This window comes from Tursiops truncatus, chromosome 19 (genome assembly GCF_011762595.2).
Source record: "Tursiops truncatus isolate mTurTru1 chromosome 19, mTurTru1.mat.Y, whole genome shotgun sequence".
NCBI classification, from domain to species: Eukaryota; Metazoa; Chordata; class Mammalia; order Artiodactyla; family Delphinidae; genus Tursiops; species Tursiops truncatus.
The window spans coordinates 35,694,348-35,716,387 of NC_047052.1; the positions used below are offsets into that span (position 1 = coordinate 35,694,348).

General features: G+C 38.2%; 1 protein-coding gene across 4 annotated transcripts in view; it reads right to left on the reverse strand.

Annotated features, from left to right (window-relative positions):
* The window catches only part of PHKB (phosphorylase kinase regulatory subunit beta), a 193,756-nt gene that overhangs the window by 29,536 nt on the left and 142,180 nt on the right, over nucleotides 1-22,040 (reverse strand). For 3 of the 4 annotated variants that reach the window (XM_073795660.1, XM_033845058.2, XM_073795661.1), the window contains 7 exons: nucleotides 21,713-21,795; nucleotides 21,416-21,506; nucleotides 5,722-5,783; nucleotides 5,475-5,637; nucleotides 4,281-4,362; nucleotides 2,385-2,442; nucleotides 139-229 (listed from right to left, as the gene is read on the reverse strand). In XM_073795660.1, the coding sequence (XP_073651761.1) occupies nucleotides 139-229; nucleotides 2,385-2,442; nucleotides 4,281-4,362; nucleotides 5,475-5,637; nucleotides 5,722-5,783; nucleotides 21,416-21,506; nucleotides 21,713-21,795 (630 nt within the window). Of the gene's footprint in view, nucleotides 1-138; nucleotides 230-1,154; nucleotides 1,246-2,384; nucleotides 2,443-4,280; nucleotides 4,363-5,474; nucleotides 5,638-5,721; nucleotides 5,784-21,415; nucleotides 21,507-21,712; nucleotides 21,796-22,040 lie in introns of all 4 variants that reach the window. The other variant, XM_033845059.2, reaches the window with a different exon arrangement.

Consider the following 22,040-nt stretch of genomic DNA (forward strand, 5'->3'; position numbering starts at 1 on the left):
GGAAGGAGCCTTTTGTAGAAATGCCTGAGCCGTGACTGTGAGAGACCTATGACACTGAGGCTTGCCAGATTTAAAAGCCAGGGTCCTGCCCAGAAACCTTTGTGACGGTGACGAAGAGTCTGAAAATCAGATACTTACCTGTTTGCCCTGCACTAAAACATTAGTAATGGATGGGGCCAGGCTGTCCACTAGTTTACTTAAAAGACTTGCTGTATGGCGCACCACCGACCTGGGGGTGAAGAAGAGAGCAGGCCAGAGGTTGACAAATCTAAATGATGAATGAGTGGGGCCCTTGAACAGGGAGACTTAAAAATATACACAATTAGGTCCTCATGTAATAATATGGAGGAAACAATGACCCCAAGACACTGGACCTAACAGCTGAAATCTCCCAGACTGTAGGACCAACCAGAATTAGGGAGGGATAACCTCATCCTCACCTCTGCCACCAGCATTATTTGTGCCATTAACAATTTAAAAAGAAAGAAAAGGGAGCCTAACTATCCCTTTGGCAGGGAGTGGCACAGGAGGAAGAATTGATTATTCTGATTTTGCATTAAAAAATTCATTATTAAGACTGTCACTGGTACATGCCCTCTATTCCCATAACCCGCTTTAAATCAAGTTTCTTTCGGTGCCTACATAACCAAATCCCTGGATCAGGGGACTCACTTAGTACTCAATTTTAGGAAGTGATACAATGAAATACCAGTATTTTTTTTCTTGCCAGAATGCTGGAGGAAGGAATTCACACTGCTATTTTTACATTTCTGAAAAAGTCTTAGACTGTAAGGAGAACAGATTTTTAAGCACAGCACCTGCAATACATAAGACACTTTTGCCCCCTCAAAAGTAAAAATTCATGTGGGACTTTTAGATGGAGAAAATAAAATAAAAATGTAGGTTTAAAACTGTTTTCTTGTATTTCAGGACATCTATGGGAGCTGACCAATAAAAAACACTTACATTGCTTAATCTCAACATAGATGAACTAGTAGAAAATTAAGTCATATCTGATAAAGTTAGTGAAACAAACACTTTTAGAGAAGCTTTCACCCACACATTGTAAGACCAAAAGACATATTTAACCCTCAGAACGCAAATAAGCCCACACATTTCAAGCAGCTTGAGTTTCCACATTCTGTGCATGTTACCTGTTTCCCATGTACCAGAAAAGTAGTAATGTGTGGGGCTATAGAGGAAGGAAATTTCTGGGTAAATGCAGCCCCGTAGCGTACCGCCAACCTGGGTATGTCAGTGGAAAGCCATAAAAGGGAAAATACAGTAAATAAAACTTCCAGGAGTTTGTTCTTTTAAACATAACAGTCAGGACTCTAAATGTTTGCTAATGATTTATCTAAAATATAAGTATTAAACATAAAGCAAATACAGGTTTGCTTAACCGAAGATAAGATTATAGACCACATTTGAAATTTACTGACTAAAAAGCAACACCTATTGGTTTGCATGCCTTACTGTGCTGAGAATTTACAGTGAAAATCTGAGACTTAACCACAGGACTATTACATAATTTCTTCTGGGTTGGAATGGTATATTTATTATAAATCATAGAGTTGAAATACTGCTAAGAGACTGTTTTGTCTAATCCCCTTATTTTAGAGATTAGAAAACAGGCTCATCAAGGTTAAGGGAGTTTCTTATGACACTGCTTGAAACTTTTTTTTCAAAATTAGATAATAATGGGTTATTAAAAAAATATATATATTTATATACTCTTAATTTCAAAATGTTAGATTTTGCTAGTAAAACTGTTATAATTGCTTCAAAAATGAAGATGGCATGCATTTAGACATACCTACCCCATTGTGAAATAAAACAACCTTATCTCAACTTACCTAATTTTTCTTCAGTCTCTGGGAAGAGACTACTTCTGCAGAACGTATCAGTTACTTGTTATGAAGCAACTACAATCACTGGGATTCATTCAACTTAAGTCATGAGAGAACTATTTCCTAAGTATATTATTTTTTGCTTGTGATTAAATGAAACACTGGTCTCTTCATGACCTTCTATAACAGAACAAGTTTCCCAAATACAAATTAGAACCTAAAGCATCTTGCTGGGACAGAGGAGGTGCAGGGTAGGAAAGAGCCATTGGAACATCATTCCAGTGCATCCTCTCCAGGTTCTATTCCTATGGGTGTCTTTACTCCCAGACATGTTTTTAATAACTTGGGAGAGCCATGATAAAATGCAATGTAGGCAGATTCTTAGAAAGTAGGCTGAGTCACAGTGCTGTAACCTTGGAGTTTAAAAGTAAAAATTAGGATGAATAACCACCTTTAAGACTGGTCCATTACCTTTAGGATACTGAATATGAAAACATAAAAATAAAACATAATGACAAGGACGCTAATACGAACCAACATTTTTTGCTGCCAGCTCTTCTATAGACTCTCTCAATGTGATCAGAAACGGTACCTAGACATCAGATAATAGAGTCTTTGTTGAAAAATGCTTTTTATTAAATGCATAACATTTATTCCCCTTAAAAAAAAACACTCTTGAATTTTCATTTTGTTCCATTAGAGTTAATACATCCATCCATTAATGTTCTGAACTACCTGACATATTTAAATATGTAACCCAAATATATAGTGTGAATGTCTCCAACCCTTGTTACTACTTAGTTTGAGTATATGATTTGGAATAAGTACTTTATTTCTTGAAATTCACTGTTTTCTTAATACACAATCTATGTTTTTAATAAATAAAAATGTTATTTTAATTTACTATAGAAAATAAAAAACAGAGTATAGCAAATTGAACAAATACTATAGACTGACTATACATAATTCTTCATTTATTTGTTCAAAAAAACTTTATGGTGATTCTGTTATATGCATGATCATATACCAGTGCTCAAAAAATACCACTGGGTTTCATTCTTTGGGAGCAATTTACATGTGGTCTGGCATCATGACTGGTTTGTCAGTAAATTAACCACGTGACAGGACAGAGCACAAAAAAGGGTAAACAAGGGTAAAGGACAAGATCTTTATCATTTTACCCTGAACTTATTTTTATAACAAATTGGATAAAATTATATTCAGATTCTGTAGATGCTTATGATTTTCAATATATAAGGTTTCACAGATTTAAAACATTTAAAGTCTTTTAAATATCTAAGTAACAGATGAATATTATTCCCAAGTTTATAAAAATGGTTTAAAAAATAATTCTCTCAACATTTTCATTATAAACTATTTTACATAAATTTTGTTTCATTTTAAAGCACTACTAAAATAACCATTCTGAATTCTAGGTTCCTAATGAAATGTCTGCTTTTTAATTATCCTATTGTTTTAAAGTATAAATTTTGATGTCCTCAATATAACTAGGATCCTGTTTACACTTTGAGTTTCAAGATTAATTAGAAACATGAAGGATTCTGTTTGAAATTTGCTTAAAGTTCTTCTGCCTTAATAATATTAAGTTAAAAAATTAAGACTATTCAATTCACTGTATAATACTCAAGCCAGTTATCTCTTAGCTACAATAATGCAAAAACTAAGTAGACCTTATTTGAATAAACAATTATGTTTAGTTCACTACCAGAACTATAAGTTTTATTAATTACATTGCTGTTTAGAATATTGACTCAATTTCTAAATCTAACTAAACAATATGCATCTCTGGACAGAGAACTTTCAGATGAGCTAAAAACTTTGAGTAGCTAGACATTAAATACTTGAAATGTATCCTACATTATTCTGTATTATAAAATGCTGGAAGTAGACCATGATGTAGAATTCAAAGATTCCTTAGAGTAGTGACTCAACATATGAGTGTAGATTTCAGGGATAATTGGGTTTCATCCTTAATGCAGAGTGGACATGAACATGATTAGAATGATTTATTTTTGTAAACAGTCTTGAGAGTGCAATTCTACTAAATGCCATGTTCCATTTCAAATGGCTGCTGCAGACCATGAAGGAGCTAATTTTTATAGCTATAATGATTGAATATTGTTCTTGGAAACATACAGAAAAAAAACTGGAAACAGAAACTGTCAATAAACAACTATGGAGTTATCAGAGGTTAACAGTCACAGGCAGAATCCAGGTTCCAACACCATTCAGACAATCAGAGAAGGGGGTATGAATTTTCCTTTTAAAAGTTTTTTTTTAAAAAAGGTTTAATAGAGGAGAAAATAATTTGTAACATTTTAGTGGATATTCATTATGCATATTTGATATAAGTTCAAAAATAGAGAGGTCTTTTTATTTAAAAATGTTCTCTTAGACATGTACTCTTACCTTCCTTTGTGATGAAGTTGGGCCCTTCTCTTTTCAGCAGTATACCCAGCAGGATGGCTTGGCTAGCCAGACAACTACAGTCCTAAAAATATAAATCACTATGAGTAACTGTAATGAATGGGTACAAAAATTACCACAGGGGATAACTAATCATGAAACCACATGATGCAAAGAGGAAATATTCTGCTATGCAATTGAGAAAAGATAAAATGTCATTGATATACTACTGAACGTAAGATGACATTATACAACTATTTATTTTAGCTATCCTGGAAACAGTGGGTAGGCAAGCTAGCTTCCTGGGGTAGTAGGATTTACTAATCAAATTTTCCAGGAAACAAGATAAGTAATGAATAGAAAATATGTTGTCTACAAGCATTAATACTGATTCTGCCACTCTCTGAGAGATTCGGCCAAGTCATTTAATCACTCCCTTGTTGACTTTACTTGTTCATAAATGGGAGACCATGTTGCTGTCAACCCAATGTGGAGAGAAGGATGAAAGGAGGGGATGTATGTAGACCACTTATTATATGCATTATGTTTTATGCCTACTATATCATATTTATGCTTATGTCGATCCATAGATAATATCGATCAATCACAAGGACTGGTATCTGACAGGTTATATATTTAGCCTACATGCTCAAATTTGTATGGTCTAATAAAATGTCACTGTGTTTATAGCTCTACCATTAGAATTTCATTTCCTTTGATACGTACTATACCTTATACCCCCACCCCTCCTCCTTTAAAATGAAAATAACCTTAAGGAAGGTATAATACTAGGTTGCTAACATAATATTCATATGGATGTAGTTATAGGATTGCTTTCCTCGGTAACTGGAGAGACTCAAAGCAAGCATTAGACCTAAAAACTGAGACAGGAGAGAAGACCTGGGTTGGGAAAAGGCGACAAAGGGCACTGAAAGAGAAATCTGGAGATCCCAAAGGAAACTATACTTCTTTAATGGGTTACTCAAGACAACACACTCCTTAAGGATCTTTAAGACATCCGCACTAATATCAGACCATGAGAACTACCTCTCATTACTGCCTCAGGTACAGACAGGCATCTACCTCCAGGTTAACTACAACCTTCTCTGGGAGGACAAGAAGAAATATGGTTTGCCCCTGGGAGTTCCTGCTCTGCCAACCTCACTCAGGGCCATGTGGGAATTGCATCTTCCTCACATTCAGTTTTTGAAGAATTTCATGGGTGGGTTTGATTTTCCATTCAGTAATGGTGACATCTGGCTCCTGTTCTTCTTCAGAAGCATTGGAGGTACTGCTTTGTCGTTTGACTTTTGAATGTTTGGGAAGTTCTAGTTCCTCAAAACTCTTAAATTCTGGAAGCCTAGAATTTAAAAGAAAAAGTTTCAGATTCCCTGCATTCCTAATGTAATCTCAAGAAACACAATAATAACCTAAAAGAACTTACTCTTCTGTGTCACTGATTCGTAAGAAGTCAAGTTGTTCTACCACAGCTCCAGATATTAGTGTCTGAAACGTGATTGAGAAAAGAGTCACAGCTCTTAAATTCATCAAGCCGCAACCTTATGATCTATGTACATACTTTTCTGTAAATATATAATACTTTTTAAAAAGTTTACTTAAAAAATATACATGATGTTGGGCTTCCCTGGTGGCGCAGTGGTTGAGAGTCCACCTGCCGATGCAGCGGACGTGGGTTTGTGCCCCGGTCTGGGAAGATCCCACATGCCGTGGAGCAGCTGGGCCCCTGGGCCATGACCGCTGAGCCTGCGTGTCTGGAGCCTGTACTCCGCAGCGGGAGAGGCCACAACAGTGAGAGGCCCGCGTACCGCAAAAAAAAAAAAAACCCAAAAAAAAAGCCATGATTTTTAAGTAACTTCTTAAATGAACATTCTACAATCAGACAGATTTTCACATACAACAAATCCCCCTGAAATAGAACATACACATCAAGCTACAAGCTCATGAGTCATAATAAATAGCAGAATCAACATGAGATGAATTGTTTTTCTTTCCATCCTCTTATTTATCTTTAAGCTCAATTAAATTTCAGTATTTATTAAAATATTAGAAAATAAAATTTTGAAATTAAAAAAACATGAAATACCAATGTTGTCTTCAGAAAAGATAATTACGCTTTGGATTTTGCTACAGTAATATATTTCAGGGCTATCCAATGATGAGACGTTGCCAACTCTCCATTTTTCAGGATCATGAAGGTGTTGATTATCTACATTCTGGAAACCAATATTTGGTCATTCTATATTCCACTAGTTCCTGATTATAGCTTGAGCAAACTAAATGAGGCCAAACTTGAACACAGTTGTTGTCTGTCAGTGGTTCATGGTGAATGTATAAATGAATGATAACCCACAATGATACTTAGCACTATGTGTCACTTCTAATTATCTGATGAACTGTCAAATAAAAGTGAGAAATGTACTGCCCAGAAAATAAGCCATAAATTATTATTTAAAAATAAGTTAATTTTTCAGTCTTAAATATATTATTTTCTCTATTTTCTCACTGTTCATTTCAAATGTGAAGCAACAGGATATAGGGAATGTTGCTCTTGTTGGCTAACCACCCAGAGTTGTGCTGCCTTCTCTTCTAGTGAAGACACATAAAGTAGCTCATCAACAAATAGCCACTACAAATGGCATGATGGACATGTTACCAGCAATCGTACTAAAGTCTCCTTGCAGAGTTTGAGTGAGAAAGGCCAAACATGCAACTGACCTGCACGTTTTTATGTGGCCCAGCCACAGTCAGGGTCTGAGAGCAGTCTGTGCCTGGGCAGAGAGCAGTGCCAAGCACAATGGAAGTCTATAGAGGGATACTTCCTAGGATGCAGGATTACACCTACACATACTGCTCTCTAGTTAACTAGTCTGTTAGATGAATATTTACTGGACACTGATATATGCCAAGCACTATGCTAGGTATTGAGGAAATAGCATGAACAAAATTAAGTAGACAATAAACAAACAAAAACCTAAGTATGTAGAAAATATGAACAGACCAATCACAAGCACTGAAATTGAAACTGTGATTAAAAATCTTCCAACAGGGCTTCCATGGTGGCACAGTGGTTGAGAGTCCGCCTGCCGATGCAGCAGACGCGGGTTCGTGCCCTGGTCGGAGAGGATCCCACATGCCACGGAGTGGCTGGGCCCGTGAGCCATGGCCGCTGGGCCTGAGAGTCCGGAGCCTGTGCTCCACAAGGGGAGACGCCACAACGGTGAGAGGCCAGCATACCACCAAAAAAAAAAAAAAAAAAAAAAAAAATCTTCCAACAAACGAAAGCCCAGGACCAGATGGCTTCATAGGCAAATTCTATCAAACATTTACAGAACAGCTAACACCTATCCTTCTCAAACTCTTCCAAAATAGAGCAGAGGGAGGAACACTCCCAAAGTCATTCTATGAGGCCACCATCACCCTGATACCAAAACCAGACAAAGATGTCACAAAGAAAGAAAACTACAGGCCAACATCACTGATGAACATAGATGCAAAAATCCTCAACAAAATACTAGCAAACAGAACCCCAAAGCACATTAAAAGGATCATACACTGGGATCAAGTGGGGCTTATCCCAGAATGCAAGGATTATTCAATATATGGAAATCAATCAATGTGATACACCTTATTAAAAAATTGAAGGAGAAAAACCATATGATCATCTCAATAGATGCAGAGAAAGCTTCTGACAAAATTCAACACCCTTTATGACAAAAACCCTCCAGAAAGTAGGCACAGAGAGAACTTTCCTCAACATAATAAAGGTCATATATGACAAACCCACAGCCAACATCGTCCTCAATGGTGAAAAACTGAAACCATTTGCTCTAAGATCAGGAACAAGACAAGGTTACCACTCTCACCACTATTATTCAACATAGTTTTTAAAGTTTTAGCCACGGCAATCAGAGAAGAAAAAGAAATAAAAGGAATCCAAATCAGAAAAGAAGAAGTAAAGCTGTCACTATTTGCAGATGACATGATACTATACATACAGAATCCTAAAGATGCTACCAGAAAACTACTAGAGCTAATCAATAAATCTGGTAAAGTATCAGGATACAAAACTAATGCACAGAAATATCTGGCATTCCTATACATTAATGATGAAAACTCTGCAACTGAAATTAAGAAAACACTCCCATTTACCACTGCAAAAAAAAAGAATAAATTATCTAGGAATAAACCTACTTATGGAGACAAAAGACCTGTATGCAGAAAACTAGAAGACACTGATGAAAGAAATTAAAGATGATACAAATAGATGGAGAGACATACCATGTTCTTGGATTGGAAGAATCAACACTGTGAAAATGACTAGACTACCCAAAGCAATCTACAGATTCAATGCAATCCCTATCAAACTACCACTGGCATTTTTCACAGAACTAGAACAAAAAATTTCACAGTTTGTATGGAAACACAAAAGGCCCCAAATAGCCAAAGCAATCTTGAGAAAGAAAAATGGAGCTGGAGGAATCAGGCTGCCTGACTTCAGACTATACTACAAAGCTACAGTAATCAAGACAGTATGGTACTGGCACAAAAACAGAAATACAGATCAATGGAACAGGATAGAAAGCCCAGAGATAAACCCACAGACATATGGTCACCTTATCTTTGATAAAGGAGGCAAGAATATACAATGGAGAAAAGACAGCCTCCTCAATAAGTGGTGCTAGGAAAACTGGACAGCTACATGTAAAAGTATGAGATTAGAACACTCCCTAACACCATACACTAAAATAAATTCAAAATGGAATAAAGACCTAAATGTAAGGCCAGACACTATCAAACTCTTAGAGGAAAACATAGGCAGAACACTCTATGACATAAATCACAGCAAGATCCTTTTTGACCCACCTCCTAGAGAAATGGAAATAAAAAGAAAAATAAACAAATGGGACCTAATGAAACTTAAAAGCTTTTGCACAGCAAAGGAAACCATAAACAAGACAAAAAGAGAACCCTCAGAATGGGAGAAAATATTTGCAAATGAAGCAACTGACAAAGGATTAATCGCCAAAATTTACAAGCAGCTCATGCAGCTCAATATCAAAAAAACAAACAACCCAATCCAAAAATGGGCAGAAGACCTAAATAGACATTTCTCCAAAGAAGATATACAGATTGCCAACAAACACATGAAAGAATGCTCAACATCATTAATCATTAGAGAAATGCAAATCAAAACTACAATGAGATATCATCTCACACCAGTCAGAATGGCCATCATCAAAAAATCTACAAACAATAAATGCTGGAGAGGGTGTGGAGAAACGGGAACCCTCTTGCACTGTTGGTGGGAATGTAAATTGATACAGCCACTATGGCGAACAGTATGGAGGTTCCTTAAAAAACTAAAAACAGAACTACCATATGACCCAGCAATCCCACTACTGGGCATATACCCTGAGAAAATCATAGTTCAAAAAGAGTCATGTACCAAAATGTTCATTGCAGCTCTATTTACAATAGCTAGGACATGGAAGCAACCTAAGTGTCCATCATCAGATGAATGGATAAAGAAGATATGGCACATATATACAATGGAATATTACTCAGCCATAAAAAGAAATGAAATTGAGTTATTTGTAGTGAGGTGGATGGACCTAGAGTCTGGCATACAGAGTGAAGTAAGTCAGAAAGAGAAAAACAAATACCGTATGCTAACACATTTATCTGGAATCTAAAATAAAAAAAGGTCAAGAAGAACCTAGGGGCAAGATGGGAATAAAGACAGAGACCTACTAGAGAATGGACTTGAGGATACAGGGAGTGGGAAGGGTAAACTGTGACAAAGTAAGAGGGTGGCATGGACATATATACACTACTAAATGTAAAATAGCTAGCTAGTGGGAAGCAGCTGCATAGCACAGGGAGATCAACTCGGTGATTTGTGACCACCTAGAGGGGTGGAATAGGGAGGGAGGGAGATGCAAGAGGGAAGAGATATGGGGACGTATGTATATGTATAAGTGATTCACTTTGTTATAAAGCAGAAACTAACACACCGTTGTAAAGCAATTATACTCTAATAAAGATGTTTAAAAAGAACAAAAAACAAAAAAACCCCTAAGTATGCTGTGTCAGATGATAACTGCAAAGTTGAAATGAGAAAGGCAGGGGATGGGGAATGCTGGGGCAAACAAGTAGGAAGAGGCAGGTTTGCCATTTTATAGGTTATTGGAAAAGACTTCTCTAATAGGGTGACATTTAAGTAGAGACTGAAGGAAGCATTGCAGTCAACAATATGGATCTGAGGATAGAGTGAACAGCAAGTGTAAAGGTCCTGAGGCAGGAGCATGCTGGGTATGTTTTAGGAGTAGTAAGGAGGACAGTGTGGCTGAGTAGAGTAGATAGGGGAGAACAGTAGGAGATGAGGTCAGAGAAGAAGGTCCAGACCATGGGCATCACTATTGGAAGAACTCTGGTTTTCACTTAGTGTGAGAGAGGAGGTCATTAGAGGCTTATGATATGTGACATAATCTAACTGCCCTATGACCAGGTAGAGTAGGAAGAAGCTAATAATTGTGTTATGGCCAATAGGAATTTAGGAGACTACTATAAAAATCTAGGTGACAGATGATGCAGCTTGGACCATGATGTTAGTGCTAGAGGTGAAGGGAAGTGGTTAGATTCTGGATGTAATCTGAGGGTAGAGAAAATTGGATTTGGTAATGGATTGTAATGTGGGTTATGAAAAAAAAGAGTCAAGAATTTTTAACTCTCAAAGCTGATAGCCAATACTGAAAACGTAAGAAAAATAATTTTGATTTAGTATTTTCTATTTTTATTAGCCTACCCACCTTAATTCAGCTCATAAAGTAAATGTTTAATCTGAACTAACAGACAAGTTCTAGATTCCATTCCATTAATAAGCTTTAGAGCTTTCAATTTGAAAAATTCAATTGGTTGCACAGACTCCTGAATTAGTTTTTTTTTAATTGAAGTATAGTTGATGTACAATATTATATAAGTTACAGGTATACAGTATAGTGAGTCACAATTTTTAAAGGTTTTACTCCATGTATAGGTATTATAAAATATTGGCTGAATTAGTTTTATAAAAAATATTGTAATTAATTTGCTATGCATTAATACCTCAGTTCTGATGGTAATTAAACAACTTAATATTGATATATATGTGTCAAATGCAATATAGTATTCAAAAAGGTATCCTGCTCAGTGATATTCAAATATATCCCACCAGGCCTTTTCCAACTGAACATACCACCCAAGAATGTACTCCACCCCATTATTCTGCCCCCCTATCTGGCTTTATATTTGGTTCTGCTCCCCTACTAGAATAAGTCTCATGAGATCAGGGACCTTGTATATTTTTTTCACCATTGTATCTCTGCTGCCTAGAGAGGGTACTCAGTAAATATTTGTTGAATCAATGAACCAATATCTACATACTTCTTACAGAGAGAAGAGTACTCTGGGAATGCAGAGATGAGTAAAGCCTGGTCTGATAGAGTTTTCAATCGACACAGAGAAGCAGACACAAGAAACTAGCCATACCTAAAATAAGAGCTACAGCAAAGCTCAAGGAAAATGCCACAGAAACACACTGGAAGGAGAAATTAATTCCAGTCTTGGAGACTTCGCTAAAGAGGTGACATTGACCTAAGTTATAAAAGTAAAGTATGACTTAGAAGGAAACAAAGAAAAAGGCAATTCTAGAATACAGTAACAGCATGAGCAGGAAAAAAAAATCAATTTCATTAAAGATTTTGAAATTACTCAGTATACTTGAGGAGTAGAAAGCAGGGCTGGGAATGAACTGCATGAAGACATGTCCTGGGTGATGCAGCTAGGAAGTGACGCTGAGGCCCAATGATGAGAGATTGTGGACCACAGGCTAAGGACATTTGGAAGGGCCTGAAATAAAATCCCAGAGAAGTTACATAGGGCCATTTTTATTTACTATATTAAAGAGAAGACAAAGGCTGGTATGGGGGTATGAGGGGTTGTTTAATGGGTATAGAGTTTCAGTTTTACAAGATGGAAAGAGGTTTATTCTCTGGTTAAGACTCTGTACTCAAGGGTACATATAGGGCACAGCAGAGAGCAGAAGATAAAAAGATTAAACAATGGGAGAGACAGGGAAGATGGCGGAAGAGTAAGACGTGGAGATCACCCTCCTCCCCACAGATACATCAGAAATACATCTACACGCGGAACAACTCCTACAGAACACCTACTGAACGCTGGAAGAAGACCTCAGATCTCCCCAAAGGCAAGAAACTCCCCACGTACCTGGGTGGGGCAAAAGAAAAAAGAAAAAACACAGACGAAAGAAGAGGGACGGGACCTGCACCAGTGGGAGGGAGCTGTGAAAGAGGAAAGGTTTCCACACACTAGGAAGCCCCTTCGCGGGTGGAGACTGCAGGTGGTGGAGGGGGAAGCTTCGGAGCCACGGAGGAGAGTGCAGCAACAGGGGTGCGGAGGGCAAAGCAGCGAGATTCCTGCACAGAGGATCGTCGCTGACTGGCACTCACCAGCCCGAGAGGCTTGTCGGCTCACCCGCCGGGGCAGGCGGGGCTGGGAGCTGAGGCTCGGGCTTTGGTCGGAGCACAGGGAAAGGACTGGGGTTGGCGGCGTGAACACAGCCTGAAGGGGGTTAGTGCACCAGGCTAGCCAGGAGGTAGTCTGGGGGAAAGTCTGGACATGCCGAAAAGGCAAGAGACTTTTTCGTCCCTCTTTGTTTCCTGGTGTGTGAGGAGAGGGTTGCTTAAAGGAGTTCCAGAGACGGGCGCGAGCCGGGGCTAACAGCGCGGACCCCAGAGACGGTCATGAAATGCTAAGGCTGCTGCTGCCACCACCAAGAAGCCTGTGTGCAAGCACAGGCCACTATCCACACCGCCCCTCCCAGGAGCCTGTGCAGCCCGCCACTGCCAGGGTCCTGGGATCTAGGGACAACTTCCCCGGGAGAACGCACAGCGTGCCTCACACTGGTGCAATGTCACGCTGGCCTCTGCCGCTGCAGGCTCGTCTCGCACTCCGTACCCCTCCCTCCCCACGGCCTGAGTGAGCCAGAGCCCCCAAATCAGTGGCTCCTTTAACCCCGTCCTGTCTGAACGAAGAACAGACGCCCTCCAGCGACCTACAAGCAGAGGCGGGGCCAAATCCAAAGCTGAGCCCAGGGAGCTGTGCGAACAAAGAAGAGAAAGGGAAATCTCTCCCAGCAGCCTCAGGAGCAGCGGATTAAATCTCCACAATCAACTTGATGTACCTGCATCTGTGGAATACCTGAACAGACAACGAATCATCCCAAATTGAGAAGGTGGACTTTGAGAGCAAGATTTATTATTTTTTCCCCTTTTCCTCTTTTTGTGAGTGTGTATGTGTATGCTTCTGTGTGAGATTTTGTCTGTAGAGTTTTGCTTTCATCATTTGTCCTAGGGTTCTATCCATCTGTTTTTTAATAATTTTTTTCTTAATAATTATTTTTTATTTTAATAACTTTATTTTATCTTACTTTATTTTATTTTCTTTTATCCTCTTTCTACTTTTTCTCCTTTTTATCCTGAGCCGTGTGGATGAAAGGCTCTTGGTGCTGCAGCCAGGAGCCAGGAGTCAGTGCTGAGCCTCTGAGGTGGAAGAGCCAACTTCAGGACACTGGTCCACAAGAGGCCTCCCAGCTCCATGTAGTGTCAAATGGCGAAAATCTCCCAGAGATCTCCAACTCAACACCAACACCCAGCTTCACTCAACGACCAGCAAGCTACAGTGCTGGACACCCTATGCTAAACAACTAGCAAGAGAGGAACACAAACCCACCCATTAGCAGAGAGGCTGCCTAAAATCATAGTAAGTCCATAGACACCCCAAAACACACCACCAGACGTAGACCTGCCCACCAGAAAGACAGGATCCAACCTCATCCACCAGAACACAGTCACTAGTACCCTCCACCAGGAAGCCTACACAACCCACTGAACCAACCTTAGCCACTGGGGACAGAAACCAGAAACAATGGGAACTATGAACCTGCAGCCTGCAAAAAGGAGACCTCAAACACAGTAAGATAAGCAAAATGAGAAGACAGAAAAACACACAGCAGATGAAGGAACAAGATAAAAACCCACCAGACCTAACAAATCAAGAGGAAAAAGGCAGTCTACCTGAAAATGAATTGAGAATAATGATGCTAAAGGTGATCCAAAATCTTGGAAATAGAATAGAAAAAATGCAAGAAACATTTAACAAGGACTTAGAAGAACTAAAGGGGAAACAAGCAATGATGAACAACTCAATAAATGAAATTAAAAATACTGTAGAAGGGATCGATATTAGAATAACTGAGGCAGAAGAACGGATAAATGACCTGGAAGATAAAAGAGTGGAAATAACTACTACATACCAGAATAAAGAAAAAAGAATGAAAAGAACTGAGGACAGTCTCAGAGACCTCTGGGACAACATTAAACGCACCAACATTCGACTTATAGGGGTTCCAGAAGAAGAAGAGAAAAAGAAAGGGACTCAGAAAATATTTGAAGAGATTATAGTGGAAAACTTCCCTAATATGGGAAAGGAAAAAGTTAATCAAGTCCAGGAAACACAGAGAGTCCCATACAGGATAAATCCAAGGAGAAATACGCCAGGACACATATTAATCGAACTGTCAAAAACTGAATACAAAGAAAACATATTAAAAGCAGCAAGGGAAAAACAACAAATAACACACAAGGGACTCCCTATAAGGTTAACAGCTGATCTTTCAGCAGAAACTCTGCAAGCCAGAAGGGACTGGCAGGACATATTTAAAGTGATGAAGGAGAAAAACCTACAACCAAGATTACTCTACCCAGCAAGGATCTCATTCAGATTTGATGGAGAAATTAAAACCTTGACAGACAAGCAAAAGCTGAGAGAGTTCAGCACCACCAAAACAGCTTTACAACAAATGCTAAAGGATCTTCTCTAGGCAAGAAACACAAGAGAAGGAAAAGACCTACAATAACAAACCCAAAACAGTTAAGAAAATGAGAATAGGAATATATATATCGATAATTATCTTAAATGTAAATGGATTAAATGCTCCCACCAAAAGACACAGACTGGATGAGTGGATACATAAACAAGACCCATATATATGCTGTCTACAAGAGACCCATTTCAGACCTAGGGACACATACAGACTGAAAGTGAGGGGATGGAAAAAGATATTCCATGCAAATGGAAATCAGAAGAAAGCTGGAGTAGCAATTCTCATATCAGAGAAAATAGACTTTAAAATAAAGACTATTACAAGAGACAAAGAAGGACACTACATAATGATCAAGGGATCAATCCAAGAAGAAGATATAAGAAGTGCAAATATTTATGCACCCAACATAGGAGCACCTCAATACATAAGGCAAATACTAACAGCCATAAAAGGGGAAATTGAGAGTAACACAATCATAGTAGGGGACTTTAACACCCAACTTTCACCAGTGGACAGATCATCCAAAATGAAAATAAATAAGGAAACACAAGCTTTAAATGATACATTAACAAGATGGACTTAATTGATATTTATAGGACATTCCATCCAAAAACAACAGAATACACATTTTTCTCAAGTGCTCATGGAAGGCTCTCCAGGATAGATCATATCTTGGGTCACAAATCAAGCCTTGGTAAATTTAAGAAAATTGAAATCGTATCAAGTATCTTTTCCGACCACAACGCTATGAGACAAGATATCAATTACAGGAAAAGATCTGTAAAAAATACAAACACATGGAGGCTAAACAATACACAACTTAATAACGAAGTGACCACTGAAGAAATCAAAGAGGAAATCAAAAAATACCTAGAAACAAATGACAATGGAGACACGACGACCCAAAACCTATGGGATGCAGCAAAAGCAGTTCTAAGAGGGAAGTTTATAGCAATACAATCCTACCTTAAGAAACAGGAAACATCTCGAATAAACAACCTAACCCTGCACCTAAAACAATTAGAGAAAGAAGAACAAAAAACCCCCGAAGTTAGCAGAAGGAACGAAATCATAAATATCAGATCAGAAATAAATGAAAAAGAAATGAAGGAAATGATAGCAAAGATCAATAAAACTAAAAGCTGGTTCTTTGAGAAGATAAACAAAATTGATAAACCATTAGCCAGACTCATCAAGGAAAAAAGGGGAGAAGACTCATATCAATAGAATTAGAAATGAAAAAGGAGAAGTAACAACTGACACTGCAGAAATACAAAAGATCATGAGAGATTACTACAAGCAACTCTATGCCAATAAAATGGACAACCTGGAAGAAATGGACAAATTCTTAGAAATGCACAACCTTCTGAGACTGAACCAGGAAGAAATAGAAAATATGCACAGACCAATCACAATCACTGAAATTGAAACTGTGATTAAAAATCTTCCAACAAACAAAAGCCCAGGACTAGACGGCTTCACAGGCGAATTCTATCAAACATTTAGAGAAGAGCTAACACCTATCCTTCTCAAACTCTTCCAAAATATAGCAGAGGGAGGAACACTCCCCAACTCATTCTACGAGGCCACCATCACCCTGATACCAAAACCAGACGAGGGTGTCACAAAGAAAGAAAACTACAGGTCAATATCACTGATGAACATAGATGCAAAAATCCTCAACAAAATACTAGCAAACAGGATCCAACAGCACGTTAAAAGGATCATACACCATGATCAAGTGGGGTTTATTCCAGGAATGCAAGGATTCTTCAATATACGCAAATCAATCAATGTGATACACCATATTAACAAAACGGAAGGAGAAAAACCATATGGTCCTCTCAATAGATGCAGAGAAAGCTTTTGACAAAATTCAACACCATTTATGATAAAAACTCTGCAGAAAGTAGGCATAGAGGGAACTTTCCTCAACATAATAAAGGCCATATATGACAAACCCACAGCCAACATCATCCTCAATGGTGAAAATCTGAAAGCATTTCCGCTAAGATCAGGAAAAAGACAAGGTTGCCCACTCTCACCACTGTTATTCAACATAGTTTTGGAAGTTTTAGCCACAGCAATCAGAGAAGAAAAGGAAATAAAAGCAATCCAAATCAGAAAAGAAGAAGTAAAGCTGTCACTGTTTGCAGATGACATGATACTATACATAGAGAATCCTAAAGATGCTACCAGAAAACTACTGGAGCTAATCAAAAAATCTGGTAAAGTATCAGGATACAAAATTAATGCACAGAAATCTCTGGCATTCCTATACACTAATGATGAAAAATCTGAAAGTGAAATCAAGAAACCACTTCCATTTACCCCTGCAACAAAAAGAATAAAATAGCTAGGAATAAACCTACCTAAGGAGACAAAAGACCTGTATGCAGAAAATTATAAGACACTGATGAAAGAAATTAAAGATGATACAAATAGATGTAGAGATATACCATATTCTTGGATTGGAAGAATCAACACTGTGAAAATGACTAGACTACCCAAAGCCATCTACAGATTCAATGCAATCCGTATCAAACTACCACTGGCATTTTTCACAGAACTAGAACAAAAAATTTCACCATTTGTATGGAAACACAGAAGACCCCGAATAGCCAAAGCAATCTTTAGAACGAAAAACGGAGCTGGAGGAATCAGGCTCCCTGACCTCAGACTATACTACACAGCTACAGTAATCAAGACAGTATGGTACTGGCACAAAACCAGAAATATAGATCAGTGGAACAGGATAGAAAGCCCAGAGATAAACCAATGCACATATGGTCACCTTATCTTTGATAAAGGAGGCAGGATGTACAGTGGAGAAAGGACAGCGTCTTCAATAAGTGGTGCTGGGAAAACTGGACAGCTACATGTAAAAGTATGAGATTAGAACACTCCCTAACACCATACACAAAAATAAGCTCAAAATGGATTAAAGACCTAAATGTAAGGCCAGAAACTATCAAACTCTTAGAGGAAAACATAGGCAGAGCACTCTATGACATAAATCACAGCAAGATCCTTTTTGACCCACCTCCTAGAAAAATGGAAATAAAAAGAAAAATAAACAAATGGGACCTAATGAAACTTCAAAGCTTTTGCACAGCAAAGGAAACCATAAACAAGACCAAAAGACAACCCTCAGAATGGGAGAAAATATTTGCAAATGAAGCAAATGTCAAAGGATTAATCTCCAAAATTTACAAGCAGCTCATGCAGCTCAGTAACAAAAAACAAACAACCCAATCCAAAAATGGGCAGAAGACCTAAACAGACATTTCTCCAAAGATATACAGATTGCCAACAAACACATGAAAGAATGCTGAACATCATTAATCATTAGAGAAATGCAAATCAAAACTACAGTGAGATATCATCTCACACTGGTTAGAATGGCCATCATCAAAAAAATCTACAAACAATAAACGCTGGAGAGGGTGTGGAGAAAAGGGAACCCTCTTGCACTGCTGGTGGGAATGTAAATTGATACAGCCACTATGGAGGTTCCTTAAAAAACTACAAATAGAACTACCATATGACCCAGCAATCCCACTACCGGGCATATACCCTGAGAAAACCATAATTCAAAAAGAGTCATGTACCAAAATGTTCATTGCAGCTCTATTTACAATAGCCAGGACATGGAAACAACCTAAGTGTCCATCAACAGACGAAAGGATAAAGAAGATGTGGCACATATATACAATGGAATATTACTCAGTCATAAAAAGAAACGAAACTGAGTTATTTGTAGTGAGGTGGATGGACCTAGAGTCTGTCATACAGAGTGAAGTAAGTCAGAAGGAGAAAGACAAATACCGTATGTTAACACATATATATGGAATCTAAGAAAAAAAAGTGTCATGAAGAACCTAGGGGTAAGACAGGAATAAAGATACAGACCTACTAGAGAATGGACTTGAGGATATGGAGAGGGGGAAGGGTAAGCTGTGACAAAGTGAGAGGGTGACATATGGACATATATACACTACCAAACATAAAACAGATACCTAGTGGGAAGCAGCCGCATAGCCCAGGGAGATCAGTTCGGTGCTTTGTGACCACCTAGAGGGGTGGGATAGGGAGGGTGGGAGGGAGGGAGACGTAAGAGGGAAGAGATATGGGAACATATGTATATGTATAACTGATTCACTTTGTTATAAAGCAGAAACTAACACACCATTGTAAAGCAATTATACTCCAGTAAAGATGTAAAAATAAATAAATAAATAAATAAAGATTAAACAATGCATTAAGTGAAAGACTCATAAATGAGCTGATTAAAAATTGGAGAGCTGTCATTTTAGTCCATGTTGTAGATATAAACAAAGACTTCGTTGCTTAGTGATGGGAAGCTATTATCCGTTTCTCTGACTTTCAAAGTGCAGTGTTGCATGAACTCGTGGTCCAGCATCTGTACTGTCAGAATTAAGCCACTTGTGCTGTGTATGTGAAAATAATCTGTGCTGTTGTAAGTATCCTGGACAATTTGATAATGTACTATTTTATTGTCTTCTGAATCTGCATCGGTAGAGAGAGACAACTTATTAAACAGCTGTCCCAACGAGAGATGTTTCTGATAATATACAGCACAGTGCAAAATCCCTGACTCCCCTCCCCAACCCTGCTCTCAGTACATGGAAGCAAAATGTATGTCCTTCAAGCAGAAGGCTAGATGTTTATTTTCCGGGGAAACTGAAGAGCAGAAGAGAGAAAAATCTCCAGATATTGGCATCTGGGTTTTCCCCAGCAAAAAGGGCCTTTGCCACCAGACTACCTTACAAGTAAATTCATCATGACAACGATCCTTTTTCCCAAACACACAGCTTCCAATGAAGTTTTTATTCTTTCACTCTTAAAAATGAAGGGATAGCTAAAGATTACCAGACATCTGACAAATGTCTCCAACATGAAAGAATGAGCCCCCCAAAACAGAGAAAAAAAACCTGAAAGAGATAATGTAGAAAGGAAAAATTTCCAAAGCTCTCTAGTTAATGTTCTCAGAAGGATAAGACAACATATAATACCCAGGAAAGAAAGGACAAGATAGTATGAAAGGGAAAATTAAAAACATGACAGCAAAACACAAAACTCAACAGAGGAGCTACATGATAAATAACAAAGAAATTCCCCCGTGAAGCATTACAAAAAGACAAAAGAATAAAAAATAAGGGGAAAAGATAAAAACTTAGGTAAAAATCATCAAGTATGCAAAATATTAGGTTGGCCAAAAAGTTCGTTTCTGTAATATCTTATGGAAAAACCCGAATGAACTTTTTGGCCAAGCCAATGCAAGCACCAGTGAATGATTATGTAAACATGCCATTTACCACATTACCTACACAGGTCCCTCTTTATAAATTTTCCTCTTTCTTACTCAATATTGAGTATCTACTACATAAAAGACTATGAAATGATCACAACTTTTTAAAGGAAATAAGTTGATAATGGACTACAATTTGAATAGTTTATGTTAAAGGTCATAAAAGGATATTAAAAGAGAAAAGTATCATTTCTGGTCTGAGTGATTCTGCAGAACTGGTCTTTAAAGTTTGGTAAGACTTCAAAGCCCAGTGATGTTGAAAGAAGGAAAGCTACTCCAGGCAGAGGAAATGGAGTGAGCAGAAAGGGGCAGAACCTCACAAATTTGAGAACACAGTAAGTAATCTGTATTGGCTGAAGCAGAAAGAATGTTTAGTAGGAGATCATTGTGGGCAGAGAGGCTGCTATGGTTATAGGGAACCACAAAGGGCTTCTGTTATTTAGGAGCTATGAAAATAATGCTGTAAAATTCTGAATGGAACAAGAATTATCTCCAGGTTGGATGTCACTGTGTGGTAGGGAACAGAGCACTGGACCAGGGAGTCAAAGAACCTGAGCTTATACAGCAGGTCACTTCACCACTCTGGACCCCACCTTCCTCAAATGCAAAACTGAGGTCAGAGATGATCTCTTAAAGTCTGAAATTCTGGTGGGAAACCACTGCAATTGCTCAAGCATCAGATTGGAGGGATCAGATAAATGGGGTGATGGCAATAGGAACGGGAAGGTAGACAGAGAATAAAACCTTCAGACAAAAACCTTCCACAGAATATAATTAAGAAACATAGCTGTATCTGTGGACTAATTGTGCTGGAAACAGAAACACTGAAATTCAGAAGACTACCTGTAGACGATCAACGTGAACTTTGACTCCTCCAACCACTCCGTTCTTAAAAGCTGCCAGCATATCTAGTATGGGATTGAATCGGCTACCTCTGAAAAATATAAACAGATAAACAAAATGTGCATATTAACAACAGAATGAGAAATTAATTATCTAGTACTAAGTACCCTTTACACACGCAAAACACTCTGTCACACGCTGAGATGGATATAAAAATACAAGGAGGCCCTGCTTCCAAAGGGTTCACAGTGTTAATGGTGATGAGATGCATGCGCCTCAACTCTTTCAGCCACCTACCTTATATTGTCTTCCCGGATGAGAACAAGGAAAAGTGGATGTCCATGCATTTTCCAGTATTGCTTAATAAACTGTAGTGCATTCTATTAAAACATAAGAATGAGGCAGGATGTAATGGCACAGTATCTGAGCTGATCAGGATGCTTAACCATTAGTGGCAAAGAGCCAACAAAACTATTCTATATCAAGATAATTCATAATCAAACCCTGGATAAGATAGACTACTTAGGGGTAGAAATGTTCTAATACATACAAGTTAAGCTAGAAACCATTCTGATTTTAAACTTCGTTTTTAAAAATAGATCACACATGTTTTAAGGCTGCACCG